The sequence below is a fragment of the Megalops cyprinoides genome, chromosome 14 (assembly GCF_013368585.1).
Source record: "Megalops cyprinoides isolate fMegCyp1 chromosome 14, fMegCyp1.pri, whole genome shotgun sequence".
Classification (NCBI taxonomy): Eukaryota; Metazoa; Chordata; class Actinopteri; order Elopiformes; family Megalopidae; genus Megalops; species Megalops cyprinoides.
The window spans coordinates 20119686-20139598 of record NC_050596.1 but is presented as its reverse complement, the minus strand read 5'-3'; the positions used below and the strand labels follow the sequence as shown (position 1 = coordinate 20139598).

The 19913-nt window shown below is 43.3% G+C and overlaps 1 protein-coding gene across 1 annotated transcript in view; it reads left to right on the top strand.

Annotated features, from left to right (window-relative positions):
• ahr1b (aryl hydrocarbon receptor 1b) overlaps window positions 1-12006 on the top strand; it is a 58867-nt gene extending 46861 nt beyond the window's left edge. Inside the window, exons 7-11 of the mRNA XM_036544901.1 lie at window positions 1991-2193; window positions 2360-2469; window positions 5563-5704; window positions 6072-7704; window positions 11848-12006. Coding sequence (XP_036400794.1) covers window positions 1991-2193; window positions 2360-2469; window positions 5563-5704; window positions 6072-7704; window positions 11848-12006 — 2247 coding nt within the window. The remainder of the gene's footprint in view (window positions 1-1990; window positions 2194-2359; window positions 2470-5562; window positions 5705-6071; window positions 7705-11847) is intronic.
• The last annotated feature ends 7907 nt before the right edge of the window (window positions 12007-19913 follow it).

Genomic DNA, 19913 nt, shown 5'->3' with positions numbered 1-19913 from the left:
CGTGCCAACCCTTGAATGGCGGGAAGAGGGGGTGGAAAGGGATTTTTCACACAGCTTGTAAGGGAAGAGTTTGGTTTGTTCTGTTTTTGTTTGGATATTTTTCCTGCTTCTGAAAGCAAATGTTTTAGCAATACAAATCTGCGTACCGCCAATAAAGCGCCCTTTTAATTCAGGTTTGTTGGATGGATATCAAGATTGGGTATCAGGCTCTTTGTAACACTGCCCTAGGGACAATCCTCTTTTCATGACACTCCACCCATGTGATCCAATGTGGATGTCTGATTGGTGACTCGCTCATAACCATCAGAGTTTTTCTGCCTTTACATGCCACCTTGGGCTGTTCTTCCAAAATGTTAACAGTCATTTGCCTTACTGGTCAGATTTACCTTGCATATCTATTTGAGGCTTTCACTAAAAGATTCCTGGAAAAAGAAAAAAAAATATTCATTTTTACTACATCACATCAAAAGCCCTTGAAATGCTTGGTACTATATGTGCAGGTAAACTGTTTTCCCCAGCCTTGTTGACCATGGCAATTGCTTTTCCATAGAGACTGAACCTCACTTCCATAGCAGCGAAGTGCCCGTGTGTAAAAAACGGGATCTGAAGGTTGGGCTCTCAACTGATTTTCTCCCAACACACTGCAGCACACCACTACTCCAACAGCACTCACTGTCACACTGAGGAATCCTGATAAGAAGATGCATCTGTACTAGTTTTGCCAGGAGAGACAGGAGCTCATCCTTGAATGTTTTTATTAATTAATTGCCCCTGCCTGGGGTTAACATATAGAGCATTAGAGAATATCATGTAATATAAGTGCAGTTAAAAACAGAGGACAGCATTATAATTAGCAAAGTGTTACTAAAATAACTGTTAGCAGCAATACCCTAAAGATAAATAATGCAATCCTACCAACATGTTGTCTGTTTAGTGAAATGTGCTGGCATAGATGTATAGTCTCAGAACCAAACTGTACACTGTGAAGACATATCAAAATGTAATCTAAACACAGATCATGCATTGCACTTTTTTTGTTTTGGACTTAAGTGTTTGGGTAAATAAAACAAATACGATGGGAGTTTACAGAAAGAAAGTGATAAATCTGCAGATGTAAACTCAAAAGGGTGAAAATTTGTTGAACTGTAAGTCCTACCCTTAAGTGGATATTGAGGTAGGTCTTTCCGCACTGCCTCAGTGACACTATGGACTGCTGGAAGCTGACGTGTCTGTGTGACAGGACCCGGGAGTATGGCTGTCTGTCAGAATCCAGACATGCCTTGGTGCAGTTAATACTGCCCCTCCACAATAGGGGCACTGTTCATGTTGGTCAGCCAGCTATGGTGCATTAATTAAACACCATGAAAGGGTTAGAGTGCTACACTGAAGTCCACACACAGACACACATATACTCAGTACAGCATGAACACCAACCTTTAGGCACGCATAAATGCCCTCTGTCTCTTCTTCTGATCCTCCCCTCTCTTGCTTTCTCTCTCTTTTTCTTTCTGAAATTCAAATTCTGATATGCTTTATTGGCATTACTTCTCAAAATACAGTAGTGAGTAGTGATTTGAAGGAAGAACATTTCTCTCTCTCTCCCCCCCCCCCCCCCCCCTCTCTCTCACAGGCACACACACTCACACACACAGAAACACACACAGTGATTTGGCATGCGGTTCCAAGGCGTACGTACACAATCGCACAGCCACAGAGACATGTACACAGCAAGACACATACAGACAAACACATACACACCGCGCTCACAACGTCTCACACACAACACACACAAACAGGCTCTTCTGCCTGTCATCTAGCCACACCAGATTTGTTGAAAGGTTACTTTGTTAAGGTGGGCTAAAATTATTTTTTAATCATGCTAAGAGAGTGGTATTTTAAGTAGTGTCTAGCACATAAATAGACAGTCTCAACTCTGACACTATCACCGCTGGTGCCCCTCGTGGTCATTGTGTGATCTGCGCCCTTCCAGGCACTAAACCTGCAGGGCAGGCTGAAGTTCCTACATGGGCAGAACCGACGCCTGGATGATGGGGGCCAGGTGCCCCCCCAGCTGGCCCTGTTTGCTATCGCCACCCCTCTGCAGCCCCCTTCCATCCTGGAGATCCGAACCAAGAACATGATCTTCAGAACCAAGCACAAGCTGGACTTTACTCCCATGGCCTGCGATGCCAAGTACGCCCACCCTCATTATTATTGTTGTTGTTGGTGTCATTATCAGTATTAATAATCTATATTTAATTATTTTAATGTAAATGTAATGTAAGTACTTACATACACTTTAATTAATATATGATATTCAGTATTTCATTCCTGACGGCTCCCATGCTGTGTCTTGCAGGGGCAAGATCGTCCTGGGCTACACCGAGGCAGAGCTGCGTGTTCGAGGTTCTGGGTACCAGTTCATCCACGCGGCCGACATGCTGTACTGCGCAGAGAACCACGTCCGCAGTAAGGCTGCTCACGCTCCACCCCCCTACCTTGAGTCACATATAAACTCTACTACTTTTAAACTTTTCCACCATCTCCTGAAGTGACATACAGGATTGTGGTAGCACTTTATTATGCCCTCCTAGGCTAACACAGGTGAGACTTACCACAATACCTCCTCTCAGGGTCAGTGTATTGAGTTTCAGATATGATGCAAGCTGCTTGCGAAATTAATAGCAGGCTCAGTTAAAGTCATAATTACAAAAGTAGTTTGGTTGGAACGTCTGAATGCGTTCCTCGTTTCTTGCTCACATGTTGATCTGAACAAAGGGATGGCGAACTCTTGAAAGAGGATAGCCATGAAGCAGTTTGTTCCACTAAGGCATGTGAACCCAGCGACCCTGCCCACTTAAGTACAGAGCTCTTTGAGCCATGCCACATGGCATACTGCCGTGCTCTAACCGCCAACCTCGGGTGCTGATGGGTAGGAATCCACGCCCAGCCTTGCAGAGAGAATCACAGACTGTGAAATGCACGCTACAGTTCCGGTCCACAGGGGGAAAAGTAGGCCGGAGCCAGACCGGTGGATTGACCTGTGTCAAGGCCAGCAAACAGGCAGTCCACACTGGACTCATAGTACCGGGCCGGATGTTTTCCCATAATCCCGCAGATTATATAAGAGATTGAGCAAAGCCTCAGAACCGTGGAGAGGATAGAAATGTGAACTGGGGCTGCAAATCCACATCAGGAGTTTTAATTCTGATCCAGGATCTGCCGGAGTCAACTGAAAGTGACACAATGACGATATTACAGCACAGTTAAGAGCAGGGACATTATACACATTAAACCCATCTGAAAAAATGCACCAAAAGAAGGGGGAGGAGATTGTGCTGGCAGCGTGGGCTTCATGGTTAAGGAGCAGGGTTTGTAATCCAAACGTTGCAGCACTAACATTGTAACCTTCAGCAAGGTATTTAACCTGACTTACTTTACTGTAAATACCCAGCGGTATAACTGGATAATATTTGAAAAACATTGCTAGGTGCATAAACTGACCTGTGTAAGGACATCTGCTGAGTAAATAAATAATATAAATTGTCTCTGACGCCCCCTCCCACACACACACACACACACACACACACACACACACACACACACACACACCCATTCTCTAAATAATTAGTATATCACTCTGTCATTGGAGGACAGATTTCGGTCCTGCCAAAAAAAGACAAGATGGCTCTCTTCTCTTTGATCTAAGACAGTCAATTCAATGAATTTGTGTGCTTCAGCTATCATATTTGTTGTGGCTTAATCAGACTATGAACACATTTGGTTCAGTGATCTGAAGACCCAAGCCCCCAGCTCAGGAAAGCAATCATATTGTGAACGATTGAGGGTGACTTCACGTGCTGTAGCAGACTCACATGCTCTTATGAACTACATTGCAAGTATGTCTTGCGCTATATTATGTGATGTATACTTGTACTTATTGTTCTCTTGATTTTAATTTACATGGAAATCTAATGATTCCAGAACATGTAGAATTCAGTGTAGCAGCAGGTTATCCCTCTCAGTGACTTTCAGGGTTTCCTGAAAATGGAGTGAGATTTTTCAGAATTTTGAGACTTAAAACTTAAAAGAGTGCAGGGGTTGAGTATTGAAGACAAAAACCAAACTGCCACTGTCTTGGACTTCCCCCTTCAATGATTTATATTTACTGCATTTATTTTAATTGTACGCATTTTTTTAATGTTCCTATGAAAATTTAAATAGATAGGCTCCATGTACTACATGATGATAAGATGACAATGAAAAAATGCCCAAAGCAAACCGCTTCAAAAACCACAACTGAGAACAAATGGGGTTTGTATGTCACAGATGTTAACCTTCATTTTTTCCATTCTTAAAGGGCACCTGGGGCTATGTGAATAACTGCCGGTAGTTTTCCTTACGGTTATCATTTGACATGTATATTTTTTCAGAGTTTCGAAATCATTTCAACCTTTTTAGATAAGTCGATACATATTTGAAAATGAACCCCATGGAAAATGTTGAGCTCAATGTCACACATATTCAATGGCCCTAGTGAGGCTGACTTATAAACGCTTGATATCTCCAACTACCTCCCTGTGTTTTGCTTATAGATCAACTTAGATCATCTTTCTTCTCAAAAGATGAAAGCTGTTATAGCAATACCAGGTGCTTTATATCTATTTCTGACACTGCAAATCCAATTCTCTGAACTGTTACCCAACTATTCTTCCCTCATGTTTCCACATGTCTCAGTATTCAAAATACCTAACCTCGCTGATGGATTTGGAAATTCCATGGCACTGCAAAGCTATACCAAAGGCATAACCTTCACAATGTGGTGTTATTTTTCTTACCGTTAACATTTTCACATTTCCTGTAGTGGCTCCTGCAGTTTTGGACACCTCTGTGATCTTGGCCTGGGCCAAAGCCTTTCTGCTAATCTCATTACTGGCAAAGCTGCCTTTGAGAACAATGGGTCTTCAGTGTCTCGCACCTGTGTTTTGCCCCCCTATAATGCAGCAGCCGCAGAATGGTGAACGGCTGAGGGGTGGCTGCAGGGGTGAAGGAAACAGCAGAGGCAACAATGGGACACGTGGAAGAGAGGTTAAGGGCTCACTTCCTGTACAGGATTCACTTCCTGCCGCAAGGCTGGATGCTCAGGGAGGAGAGAGGAGCCAGTCCACTTTTAAAGCGCCTCGAGTTGTTCCATGGTTTAATAAAACGTTATAAATGGCTGGACCAAATACTTATAAATCAACATTAGTCAGTTGACCATTGACCCTATGTTTGGTCGGTATGTCCATGGAAACACCTTTGTTGGGCTTCATTTTACAGTTTCCCAAAAATGTCCAAATTATTTCCACATATTTGTACGTTCCAAAATTCTACAAAAAGGTTCTTTCAAGTTAAACTACTTGTTAAATTATAATGGTAGTATAAAATAGTTTTTTATTTCAGAACATAGCCCTAGGCACCCCATAATTGTGTGTGCCCTATAACTAGTGATTCAGCACTCACGTTTGTGTTTACGGTGATAAATCATTCCCATTTTGACTCATTTATTTTTGCTGATGACAGTGATCAAGACGGGAGAGAGCGGTTTGACTGTGTTCAGACTCCTCACCAAGGACAACCGCTGGAAGTGGGTCCAGGCAAACGCCAGGCTGGTCTATAAGAACGGCAAGCCAGACTACATCATTGCCACCCAGAGGCCCCTTGTGTAAGTGCACTCGTTTTTGTCACGCCCAAAAACGGCCATTCGGGGTCTGTTTTTCATTATAGGTACAAGTTTATTAACACTTCCCATCAAGATTACAGGACCAAAGCAGTGTCTGCTACACTGTAGAATCTCAGATCCATGAATCACTAAATGGCTGTTATGTCATAATTTATCATTAACTTAATGTTTTGAGCATGTTCATTGCACTATGAAAACAGCTAATTATTAACAATTTCTACATTTGACATAGTAAGTTATTTAAAGTCCTAAACAAGGACTCGTTTTTGGTTGAGACTGTACTTCCTGGCTCAAAACATGGTTTTTGAAGTAAGTGTAAGACAGACAGTGATGTATCTTGCATTTGCAGGGAGGAGGAAGGTGGAGAGCACCTTCGGAAACGCTCCATGCACCTCCCCTTCACCTTTGCCACAGGAGAAGCCCTGCTGTACCAGACCAGCTACCCCATCCCGGGCTTCAACGACACACTGCAGGGCAAAGGCAAGAACAGCAAGTCCAAGAAGAGCAAGAGCTCCAAGGATGACCCAGACCCCAGCTCATTACTGGGGGCCTTAATGAGGCAGGATGAGTCTGTCTATGTCTGCCAGCCTGCCGTCGAACCCAAGCTTTCCTTCCACAGTAGCCTGTTCAGTGAGCAGGGTGATGCGGGCTTCACCGGCCCTTTGGGGAACGACAGCTGGAGCGCGCCATCGAAAAGCGTGGCTGAGGTGGGGCCCGAGGGTTCGAGCTTCGACCCGCTCCTGGCCACGCTGGACTCCCTCTCGCTGGGCGGCGAGGAGAGCTGCTCCAACAGCGAGCTGTTCAGCGCCCTGGAGAGCCTGGGCCTCAACGCCGAGGACCTGGAGCTCCTTCTTCTGGACGAGCGGATGATCCGCGTGGAGATGGAGCCAGACTACATCCCCTCCCTCAACGACCTGCTGACCAACAATGAGATCCTCTCCTACATCCACGACTCCCTGGGGGGCAGGACTGAGGCGAGCGGGGGTGTCGGCGACAGCCAGGCGCCCCACCCCCTGCCATCCTCTGCCCCCCAGTCCCAAGCCCCTCCCACGTTGTCCCTGCCCTGCCCCAGCCCAGCCCCCGGCCCTCAGGCTACGCCCATACCGTACACCACCTACAGGCCACCGAGGCAGCCGCCCATCGTGCAGTTGTCTCAGCAGATGCAGCAGCACATGAGCGGCCACCTGACCCCAGGGAAAGGGGACGCCTGGAGCCAGCAAGTTGAGTGCCAGCACAGTGACCCTGAGGTTCTTCCAGCAGAGAACGGACTGCAGAGCTGGGAGCAGCCCCTTCACAATGGCCACTGGGTCACCCAGCACATTCATACAAGCGTGGGAGTCCAGGAGGACCTGGGGAATGACCATGCTCACCACCACCAGCAGGAGGCGCTGTTCAACAGCGAAGCAGTGGAACCGGGCCTGCACCAGCACCAGAACCAGTGGCAGCAGAACCAGCTCCTCCTGCAGCTCCACTCCCAATGTCATCTCAAGCAGAAAGGGGGTGATACAGTCAACGGAGTATATCCCTCCCTCAGCCAGCAGCCCGCGGGCAACCCCCAGTGGCAGAGTTACAGTTATGGCCACCAGGGGTCTCTATCTAGCCAGACAGAACTGGCAACTAACGGGTCTTGCTTTTCCAACGGGCAGGGCGTGGCTGAAGGGGTGGACGTGGCGTCTGTCACGCATGCTCAGGGAGTGTCCCTTGCGGATTACAATGCAGGCCAGTTCACAGTGAACGGAGCACTGGGTAACAGCGGGGTGTACCAGGGAGTGGCGGCCTCCACGTCCTCCTGTCCTGTGGCCCATCAGAAACAGCAGCTGCCCTGCCCAGACGGGGCCACGCCCTCATGTTTTTCTCAGTACGCCACCCAAGACTCGGCCCTAGAGCACATTCTGGGTCTGGGGACGTCCCATCAGCTGCCTTCTCTGGAATCCTATGGACTGTTCACCTCCACGCTGCCACCAGACGCTTCTCACAGTAAGGTAAGGACCCTGCCACACAAAAGAGTGTGAAAGTGAGTTGCAAGCACACCCATGTGTCTGTTGGCTTAAGCAATTTTGTTAGCAGTTGAGAGTTCTCATGAGTGGAATTAATGTCTGATATGACAACTTAACAACTAACGGAGACTACTGGAGATGGTTGCTTCAATGGAATGCAAATTCAGTGAACTTCTTGCTTATAATGTCATTGCTCTTTAATTTTTGAGTTGTATGCACAATAATAAGAGGCAATCCTCCACAGAAGACCCTACAGGAATGTATGGGGGTGTTTTATGAAGGTTGTGTCTGAGCAAAGTCTGCTTGACTTCTTATTATGTGAGACCTAACAAGGTGAAGAAGGGATACATCCTTATTCCATGTCACCTGGAACATCCTGGGTTGACTTTCTCCCATGTGAGCAAGGGTGATCTGGGTTTAGCTGGGCTTTACAGTACCACAAAAGAGAAGCATGTGGGAATCAGATTGGACACAGTGATGGAGGAGCAGGAGCTGGTTAGGGTTAAGGTTCATGCTCAAGGGTACAACAGCTTTTAACAGTTAAAGGGTACACTAAGGACCAATCTCATCTGATAGAACCAGGCTTTTTGCTGAGCATCGAGAAAGAAGTGATGAACCCCGTCCAAGCCTACTATGAAATTCTGTTTGAAAATAATGGACATTCTATATGAAGAACTGGTTCCTTGTCTTCTAGAAAATCATTGTATCTGGCCAATGTTGTTTCTAATGCTTTGCTGTGCTGTACAATGGCAGTACATTCAGTTTCTGATGTTTTATTTACCAAACATTAATTCATCATTTGCTTTGTAAGTTGCTCTGGTTAAAATTGTCTGCCAGGTGACAAAATGTAAATGTGAAATAACTACAAAAACACACAAAAATACACCACACACAGGTGCACGTAAACCAACATGCTCATATGCAACGTTTGGAAATGTCTCAGTTTGAGCACAGCACTGTTTTCCTGGAAAAGAATCACCCCAGAGCAGCCATGCTGTTCCATCACAGCTGTTACCCAGTAGAGAAAATGTTATCTAACATTGCTTTGACGTTTCATTGGCAATGTCACTGCAACGTCAAGGCAGCATTGTGAGAGCGTTCTGTGTCAGCTGGATTGCTCCTGCACATACGAGTGAAGAATTAAAGTCACTCCCTAAAAAAGACCTTTTACAGAGCCCTCCTTTTTTTGTTGTTTTTTTGGTTTTTACGTAATGGCCACATATCCCCAAGGAAACCACTGTCCTAAAATGGCCCCAAGTGCTGGATCTGATCCAGCTGAACATGTCATAATGAAGTCTCACCCTGCAGGTCACCGCAAATCTTCTCTACCTGTTTAATGCTCAGAGTAAGCCTACCTCTCAGGGCTAGCTGACCATGAGAGTGCACTTCTGCTGACTCATCTGGAGTTTGTGCTGTTGAATCAGGGGGTGGACAGGAGCCTTAACCAAATGCTTTACATCCAGTCAAAGTGATACTGAGACATTGTGGTCCTGACTGCATTGGTCAGGGAGGGCAGCCTGGCCTGCCACATGTTGGCCACCATATCCTTCCCTTGGTTGGTTGTCGTGGTTGTTATTGTTTTGTTGTCAGTTTTGGAGATTCAAGAAAGCAACAACAAAACTGGTACAGTAGTGCATCAGAGAAAGAGAGAGAGAGACAGAAACTGAGACAGACAGGGAGAGAGTGTCACAGATGCCCTTTATGTCATCCTTTTTAAAATACATAGGCATAAGGTAGGATTAGCTCCCCATATCTGAAGTCTGCTTGGTAAACTTTAATGTCTGCTCAAACTGTAGCAAAATCCTGATTCTTCCTGGGGAGGAACAGCATGCAGACATTTACATTACATTATTTAGCAGACACTCTTACCCAGAGCGACTTACATAGGTTACGGTTCTTTGCAATGTTATCCATTTATACAGCTGGATATTTACAGAGGCAATTGTGGGTTAAGTACCCAAGGGTACAGCAGCAGTGTCCCAGTGGGTGATCAAATTGGCAATCTTTCAGGTACGAGTCCTGCTCCTTAACCACTATGCTACACTGCTGCCGCTACACTGCCGCCATTTGTCCCCCACCCATAGCCTTAGAGGCAAGAGCAGCAGACATCTCGAAGCAAAACATTGGTCATAGCCCCCATTATTTTTGTATCATACATTTCACATTTGTAACTCTTTGAACCTTAAGTCATGCCAGTGAAGCACAGTCTGAATTTGAATTTGTGAGAAAGAGCCAGAGACAGAGGGAAGAAGGGAAGAAGAAAGACAGGGAGGGAGAGACGGAGCAAGATAAAGTGATGGAGAGGATGAGACCAGGATGGGCTCTTGCTTTGGCTTTGCTGTGATTTCATTAGGGGTCAGCAACACCCACCGAAAGGAAAGCATAGGTGGCAAGCTAAGCATGAGCTTTCTGACTTACAGTTTCCTCCTGATGCTACCATGATGAAGAAGTGCAGATTAGCTGATGGAGGGTTAGGGTTGGCTAGGTGGTCGGGGAGCTGAATGCTGGATATTCTCAGTGACTTCCCACTAAAGGTGGCAGTCAAGATGTTTATTTAAACAGGCCTCCCCATTACTCCCCCTTTTTCCCCCGGAATGAGGGTGAGCGGGAGCTAGGGGCAGAGTCAGAAAGCGAGGGTGTTGATTCAGTAAGGGGGCAGAGGACACCCGCTGGGTCTGACCCATAGGTGTTCTGCGAGCTTCTTTACCAGGATCATTCCTGGATAATCCATTTACAGGTATGGAGCAGGATTACAGCGGCGACGAGGTGAATGGCTATCACAGGACAGAGCTGCTATCCCAAGACCCGCCTCTCAGATGGGTTATGGACACAGAGAAGTCTGTGCGCTGGTCCACAACACTGCACTCTCCTCTGTTTGGAGAGCACAGGCACAAACTCTGTATGAGTAGGCAACACTGGAGTGTCAGGGCTCCATTCATTGTGGGTGTGATGACTGAATAGTGCACCACAGACAAAATACCTTGCTAGCTAAAAAAATGTAAATTGTATTTGTTACTCCACCCCCAACAAAATATAACATTGTTGAGTCATTTCATACAGAATCATGGGGAAAACAGGAATACACTTGGTGAGTATGTGAGCCAGTGAGCAAGCAATACATATGGAAGCTTGCACCATAAAAATCGCTCTTCAATAGCAGTGCTGTCTTTGGCTCCAGCCATCTCTGGCACAGCACTCCTTCCCTCAGCATGGTGTTCTGTATCATTGTCTAACTCCGGGAGAGTAGAGTGTCGGTTCTCCATGTCCAGGCCTGTCCTAGTCTGGATTCAGGCCACTGGCCTGACTGTTTCAAGGTCAATGGGTCAACATATATTAACCAAATTCACACAGAACAGTATTGTGTTTGTTCACCTTTACTAACTGCTGCATTATGTCCTGTAGAATGACATGAACGGACATACTCTACCATCATCTATTCTTCATCCCACAGACAGAAACAGTTTCCTGTGCCTTGTTTCTTTATTAGCAGGGTAACTCGTCAAAACCTACCACAAAGAAATCAGTAAAGATCTTCAGTGATGAACAGGTGTTAATTGCGTCCTCTCTGGAACAGTGTTACATGCAAACACCCACACACATACACACACAAACACTGTGGCTTTTCTCTAATTGTCTGTTGAACTCCTTGCCTTTGTATTGAGGATATTTACTTCCAACAAAACATTAAAGAGGTTGGTGGTTCAACTCTGTTTTGAGGATGCATCATTTCAGGAGTAAAGGCAAATTTTCTCACAGAGCACAGTACATTTGTTGATTTAAGAAAGATAAAGGAGTACACTGACAGGTTATGGCACACTAATTCTCTCTCAAGTTTGCTGTTTAGATGAGTGGCATTCCATCACTGACACTCATCAAATGACTGGAGTGTCACATGCTATTGCAGACATGCTTTTGGCAGCAGTGGGTCGATTCAGGTCAATTCATGCATGGTATGTTTACTTATACTAGAAGACCTTGAAGGAGTGAATGTCAAAATAGGAATGCATTGATTTGGTTCCCCTCTGGAGAGAGAATGAGAGTGCGTGTACGTGTGTGTGTGTGTGTGGTTGGGTGGGGGTAATGAAGGTGACATGATTGACACGATGTGTATTTTTTCATCCTTTTCAGATGGAGAATGGTTGCATCCTAAATGGCACCAGCGTGTCCTACACTGGAAATTGTTTTGTGCCCAACGGGAGCACTGCAGTGCCCACTGAAACCACCCAACCCTGCCCTGAAGTCCTGCCCAGCCTCCCAGACCCACAGACCTCTGGGTTTTACCTCTGATTGTACTGAAAATGGAAAAACAAAACTGTGCTTTGACTTTTATTTTGTTGGGGTTTTTTCCTCATATGTAATATTGCCCATTTTTAGTTTGTCTGGGATCAATTTTGAACACATTCAGGGTAAAGCTGTGTGTGTTTCACAGTTAACATCAGGTCCTCCACAGTTCAGAGACACAGCTGAGATCACTTTTTTGTGTATACACTTCTTTTTTTCTCTCTCCAGAATGTGTTGTCTCCTTTTTTTTGACGTTCATGCAGTTATTCAGGCTGGTGGATGGATGAAGATGTTGCTAAGACTTTCTCATTTCCTTGGTTCCATTCGCGATAGTCTGTCAACACAGTATCTGTATGTAATATGATTGTTAGCACTGAGAAATTCCTGCAGTATGTTGACAAATGGGGTTTTTTCGACAGAGGAACTGCTCCAAATCATATTTTGGTCAGATAATTTAAACTCTTGGGTGTGGGGAGGGAGTAGAAAGTGTTTCTTTTTCCTTCACCTGGGTTTGATATTTTATTTATAATTATTTATAGGTTAGGAAATGCCAATACACAGGGAAAATCTTTTCTTAAAAATTGCAAGATTTAGGAAATGCAAGTCTGTTTAAATCTAAAATGTCTTTTTAATATAAAATAGTCATTTAATTTAGCCCCTGCTGTCTAATTTGTGTGGTACATTTTGGTTCCGAGTAAGTCAGACTGTAGCTGTGGTTTCTGTACTTTTTGTTTTGTTTGCCATCTGTAGAGTAGAAAAAATCAGGCAAGTATGAAGATGCAGGATCTAAATCAATTCAAGTATTTGTTCTTCATAATTTAAAGCATCCTGTCATGGACCTATTAGAAAATACGATTGGATTTTCCAGGTATTTATAAATCTGCATTGATTTTTGCTTGGCACATCCAACAAAACACTAACCCTGAGCTTCATTTCTAAATACTTACTGGTGTTTTAGAGTAAATTTTAAATAATGTTTATCTCTAATATTGGAAGTGCACATAAAGCGCTTATGTCGAGGTAAACAACTGATAATTTTAATTGAATTTTTGAATTTTAATTGAATTTTATCTTTTTTTTATTGGGGTTCACTAAACCTTGTGGTCAGTTTTAATCTCAGTTTTACTGTAAACAGAGGGGTGAGATCAATAGAAACATTTCATTTCACTTGTTCACTTTTCTTTGTTATCGTATTTAACTGTATGTGGGATAACTACAAAGTTATGCATAATTGTACCAAGACAAACTGTGGTCGTATAGCAGGGAAATTCAAAGACTTCAGAATTCAGCTGAAACAGGGTTTTTTTCCCTACATTCTTCAAGTGTTATTTTTTCCTAAGAAATGGCCACTTTCACCTCTCCGTGGGGTCCATGTCACAATATCGCAGGCAGTATACTGAAGACGGGTCAATGGTGCTGGAGTGGATCAGGTGACGCCTTGCTCCAGTTCACTGTCAGACTCACTCAAATGCACTGATCCAAAAAACAAAACAACAAACGAGCAAGTTTTCATTTATAAGAGATTCTTCTAGAACAATACATTGTTGAATGTTTTGTGCATAATTTAAAAGAGTTTTTAAAAATGTCATTACTTCATCATAAAGGTGCTGAAAGGTGATTTTGTTATTATTGTTATAATTATTAATATTATGACAAAGTATGGCAATCAACACAACCAGTCTCATGTTTCTGGACTCGCCTTTTTGATTTTGTTTTGGTTTTCTTTTTTATATATATAGAGATGTTTCTTATCGATGAGACTCAGTTAAATGATGTCATTGAAATCAATATATGTAAAGAGCAAACTGACAATCAATTAAATGGACTTTTAAAGTTGCAGGCTTGTAAATAGTCAAAGTGATTTTTATTACTTTTGTTGAAAGCACTATTTAAAAAAATGACAAAAAGCACTGTTATTTAACAGATTATTTTCTCTAGCACTAAACGTAGGTCTGTGGAAGGTTTGTGTTTTTTATTCAATAAAAACCTTCAGTACTGTATCATTTCCAAGTCATGTTTTGAAGAAAGGTTTGACACTTTAGATATGAAGAAAATGGTGCCATACAGGTGAAACTCACTTTGGAGAGCTTATTGTTTTTTTGTTTAGCGATAAAGTTTTGTCAATGTTGAATCTTTTTTTTTTTTAATCACATTATTTTAATATGCTAACACACTGAAAGTTATTGTAGATGTAAAACGAAAGGAAACAGATAGTTGACCTGTATGTCTTTTGACTGCTTGTTATAATGTATTCAAATAAAGGACTTGTGCAATCACATTGAATGATTCTGTTTCATGCAATTAGGTAGTCACAGCAATATTGCTGTAAATGATTAATTGAAGTAATGATATTGGTTCTTTGGTTCAATGAACAAACGTTGCATATTTCTGTCCCAGTCTTCTGTGTGTATCCATCAAGGTGTACATATCCAAAATAATGAATAAAGCAAAGTGATTTTTATTCTTGTTAATGATATAGTAAAATGAAGTGCTCAAACTCCTTTTGAATGTTAAAAAGTAGACAGGTTATTTCTCCTAAAAGTAAATTAATAATTTATTCAGATGAAGCTTCTTGCATTTGCAAGGGAAAATGGCATGCAGGCATGGCATATAACCATCATTAAAATTTTCTGTGACTTGTGCCACAGTAGATCTTCTGTTGGTTCAAACCAGACTGGATAGCCTTTGTTGCTTTTGCGCATCGATGAGCCTTGGGCACTCAACACCCTGTCGCCAGTTTGTGGTTTGTCTCTCCTCTGACCACTGTTGGTAGGTACTCACCACTCCTGACCAGGAGCACCCTACAAGCCTTGCCATTTCAGAGATGCTCTGACCCAGTCATCTGGCCATAACAATGTTGCCCTTGTCAAAGTCGCTCAGGTCTTTACTCCTGCCCATTTCTCCTGCATCCAACACATTGGCTACAAGAACTGATTGTTCGCTTACCATCTAATCTACCCAGACCTTGACATGCGCCCTTGTTTGGAGATGATCAATGTTATTTGGTTCACCTGTGAGCAGTCATAATATTTTGGCTCATCAGTGCATTTTCCAATTTATTATGAAAGATTGATTTATTTACAGTGTGAAATTGCTTAATCAGAGCTGCACTTATAGAATGTGAAAACCTGTCTTTCGTAGGTAAAGGATCTTACATAAAACAAGAAGACAATCAACACAGAATTGGGAGGTGTGCTCCACACATTTTTAAGAAATGAAAATTGAGTTGCAAATAATGACTGACATAACCAGCTGCCCAAACCTACATTTTCCCCCACGTGCTCATTATAACAGACCTAAAAACAAGGTTTTTTTTATTTGTAGGAACTACCATATGTTTTGTGCCAGCCACAGACCAGACTGAAATTAGGGCAGCTGGGTTTTGTGAGATTTTGTGCATGGGAAGATTGACTGTTGAGACCTCAGTGTGATTTCATAGACAACTGCAGCCTGAAATAGTTGATCTGTAATAGATAGCCAGTAACACCCGTTAGATGCAGAATACCACCCAAAACATACAATCCAAGCTCCAGGCATGTACGTAGCTACAGCATGATACAAATATGCAGGATCCAAAATAAGTTGTAGTGATACAAAAAAGCCATGCCACGCCTGCTTTTTCTTGCCCACTGGCATGCCATATGCCATCCTTTGTTGCTATCTCCTTGGATCTCAATGGGAAATTCACCACTTCATTTTAGAGAGCTGAGGAGGCAAGTTAAAGCAAGCTTATATGATTTTGTTTCTGTATATTGCATTGCGTAAGTCATCATGGCAGTTGTATAATAGCATAAGTAGCATAAATAGCTCTGCTAAGACATTAACTGTCTAGTTAACCTAATTTGAAATCTAAATTTGTCACTCTTGTTCCATGTCCATACTTTATGTTTTCACTCATTTTCAAGATGCTTCAAACCTCAGGGAGATTCTGCCATTTTTCTATTTCAAGGCCCTCATATACTTCCTTGACTGCCTCTGTTTGTGGTTTTGCAGCTTGCTTCCTCCTTGGTTAAACATATTTTGAAGAGGTGTGACCACTTTGTTGTGGGTCTGCCTTATATTATGTCTTACTTACAGTTTGTGATAGTGTCCTTGAAAATCATTTACTTTCATGAAAGTGATGTTATTCTTTGACACTGTTCTGCTCTTACTGATGAGGATATCTGCAGAAAAGATAGCAATAGCAATGATAATAATGATAATGTTAATATCATAATAATGCTTGTGGTTACACAGAGAGAAAGATCTAGCTTTCCAATGTCTGTGTACCATGTAGCATCGCCATTTTGTTTCATGCACTAAGAAGGACGTACTTTAAAAACAAGCTAGCGGTACTTTGCAGTTTGCAGCAGAGGCTAGCCACTCTGGTCCAGTGAGAATAGGGGGGGGACATGTCAGTCAGTCCATAAAGGGCTTCACAGCACACCCTGCATTTCTCACAAAGTGTCTCTGTTTCTCCGGAGATGCTTTTATCTCTCTCTCATCGATCTCCCCTTTTCACACCTGACAATGTGTGAGGGTTCGCTGCTTGGAGCAAACAAACATGCATTGATACCCCTGCTCCACGCAGGAGACTAAAATAACTATCGCTGCCCAACAGAGAGAAGCGGCGGGGCAGCAAGCGTCTTTTCCATGTGTGTTCCATACGTGTGCCATACCACTCAGGATGCATTTGGTGTGTCCCATCTCTCTTCTGCTCTCTGTCTCCTACCCTCTCCCTTTCCTATCTATCATTTTAATTTTAATGTCAATGTGAGTTTTGCTTTGTTGATACAACAAACATGCATTTGCACTGCCAAAGCATGTCACATAATATATTGAGCAGAGGATGCAACAATAAAGCAGACAAGAATACAATTGCTACAATGGGTAATTCACAATCATCCAGAACTGAATTTGAAAAAGTGAAATTGAATTTGAACTGAAATAAAATAAACAACAAGACACAATTATGAAAAAATGTAATAAAAATGTAATAATTAAAATGTAAGACAATGTCATACAACTGACCCAAAGAGTGAAGATTGCAGTGTTTTTGTGCCACTAACTGTGTCTCAGATTGTGGCAAGCCCCAGTATCCTGGGCTGAATCTGCAGCATACCTCTGTTCCTCTCCAAGGAGGATGGGTGTTGTATTTTTGTCCTGCAAAGTAGGGAATAGTGAATTGATTTGTTTTTAGGAAGTGGCTTTCTCTTCCCTCACTGGTCTGCCTACACTTTTAAGACTCCCTTTTCTCTGAAGTTGCACAGTCCAGCCCTCATGCAGTTTTCATCAGTTGCTGATTTCAAAGCATTCAGACTGGGGTCCGACACACACCAAAAGGAGAGCCTTCATGTGTTTTAGGAATGGGCACAACAATGATGGTGGACCCACTCTGCTCAGAGGTCCACCTTTCAGCCCAAAAGTTCCAGCTGTTCCCTCCCTACCTTCTGGAGGGATCTTGCAATAATGGGCCATTTGTACCTACATAGGCCCCCTCCCCAGCTGGGCCATCCCACTCAGAGCCCAGGTCCAACTCCCTCGATGGATCCTTTCATGGGCCTGGAGGTTTGGGGAATTACAGACAGCTTGTCCAAACAGGCCACATCAAATGAAATTTGATGCCACTGCTCACTTACCGAAGTCATGGAAAACTTCAGTTTGGACGTGTTCGACATATTCCAGTCAGTCCTTCCCAAAGGCTTTAAATCAATTGTATCACATTCCAAAGAGTGGGTTCATTTTCCAGGACCCTCCACTTTGATGTGTTTGACTTGGGATGGGTCCATTCTTTTTAAGTACAACATTCAAATTCCTGGCAACCTTTTTTTAAGTTTTCACTACTCTGTCTCAATAAATCTACTTTAAGAAACACTTCATTCACACTGTTCAGAAATGTCATGCAGACCCAAAGAAAATTAGCATTTTGTAAATGTAGATATTTGTAAAACTTGTTTGATCTCATGCGTGGTGTTCATTGGCTCAAGTTCCTTGGCTCTCTTGCCCTGAGGGCCTTGGAGACAACATTTGGGCTAGCATGGCTCCCCTCCTCTTATTATCAGTCTTCAGGGATGAGGATGTGCTTGAGTACCATTTCTGCATCTTTAATGCTCCCTTGCGCTCCCATCCCCAGACTCATTGTGGGGTGGCCTCTGTCCCCTGCCCCCCCCTCCCCCATGTGCCTCTCTGTTTACAACTTTAATGATCCACATGAATACATTCACAAGTGTTTGCCTTTGCGTTGGCTTTTTGCGACAGCTGTGTATATGCTTTAAGACGCAAGCAATCGTGCGAAAGGGACACAAGAGGGACCTTGATAGTTCCCCCCAGTAGGGCTACTTTGAACTATTTTCCCAGTGTGTAGATCTTGGGAGATGTTGTGTGTGTTTGCGGGGGGGAGGGGGTCTCCTGGAGGGCAGATGTGTTGTGCAGTAATGGTCCGGCTCAGCTTTGGCTTTGAGCATGCTCATTTAGGCCATGCCAGCTACCAGCGCCATTAACAGACTCTCGCTGTACATCCCCAACCTGCACAAGGGCCGATCTCTGAACGCATAGAAAGGATTTTAAATATTCAATACGTCTCCATACAGTACAAGCCATTTTCCCTAATGGTAAATGTAAGTAATGCACTTCCTCAGGGATGCTTGGCGGGCAATCTTAAGAGCATAGTGACCTGGATTCAGAGCACCATGGCGACTGGGCTTGTCCATGGGCCACTGAGGACCAAAGCTGCAAGACAGAGGAGAGTACCACAGAGAGGCTGGTGCAAAATTTGTACTGACTGTGTGTCTATGTCTGTGGAAGAGTGGAATGTTTGTGTGCACATATGATAAATGTCTTTTTGTGTTTATGTATGTGTGTTTAGTGGTATTTTCCACCCTGACCTGTTGTTGGTAGGACATCTGTTGCATCATTTCAGGATTTCAACTGAAATCATGCCCCTACCTTGCTTGACAAAGCACCCCACTTTATCATTGGTCATGCCCATACCTTGACCCAACTTGTGACCATACATCCTCTGTCCTGTTGATATATTTAAGGAAAAGATGGATGTGAGCACATGTGCATTAAGGTGTCAGTGCAAAAGAACATGACTTTGAACCCATATAAAATCACTGATGACCTGAATGCTGCCATTTGGGAATAGCACCAAAACTCAGGGTCTTTGGTAAGGTTAAAATAAAGAGTGGCCATGAGGGAAAAAACAAAGGAAATGGTAAAACCCATGCAACGTCATCACTGGCCAACCCATGGGCCTGCCTCTAAATCACATACCTTACAATTTTTATATGAACATATTGTGCACATATGGCTATTATCAATGCATTATTACTGTCAAAATGTATTTTGGGAACCTTACGATGGACAGCATGGACTGACTAAGAGAGCGCTCAGTGCGAATCTAGGTATGTCCTTCCAAATTAGCCAGGACAGCAGTATGAAATTTACGAACATCTACAAATTTGAGTGTGAAAGTTAAGCTTTGCACACTAGCGCCACAATTACAATTATATCAATAGCAGAGACAGAAAATGGGTTTAAAACACATCTGCAATTCTGAAACGAAAGAAAGACAACACCTTCTTGGTTTGCAACAGGGTCATAACCATGTTTCTTTAAGAGATATTAAGATTTTCACAACCCTATTTACTTCTTGGCTATCCAAAACCAGTCCTTTGAACTTTGCCTTCCAAGCTCTGTAGAATCTGCTCTGATATTTACAGTCACGGAATTTTGAGTGTTCATTGATTTCTTCATTCTTTTCTTACTATTTTTATTTTTCTTCCACCCTATGCTTCAGACATAGATCTCTCTCTCTCTGTCTCTCTCTTTCTCTCTCTCTCTGCTGGTCCCTCACCGTTGACCAGCCTGCCACCATAGCCTGTCAGTGCAGATTACTTCCACCTCTGCACACATAAACTCCCCTTTTCCTC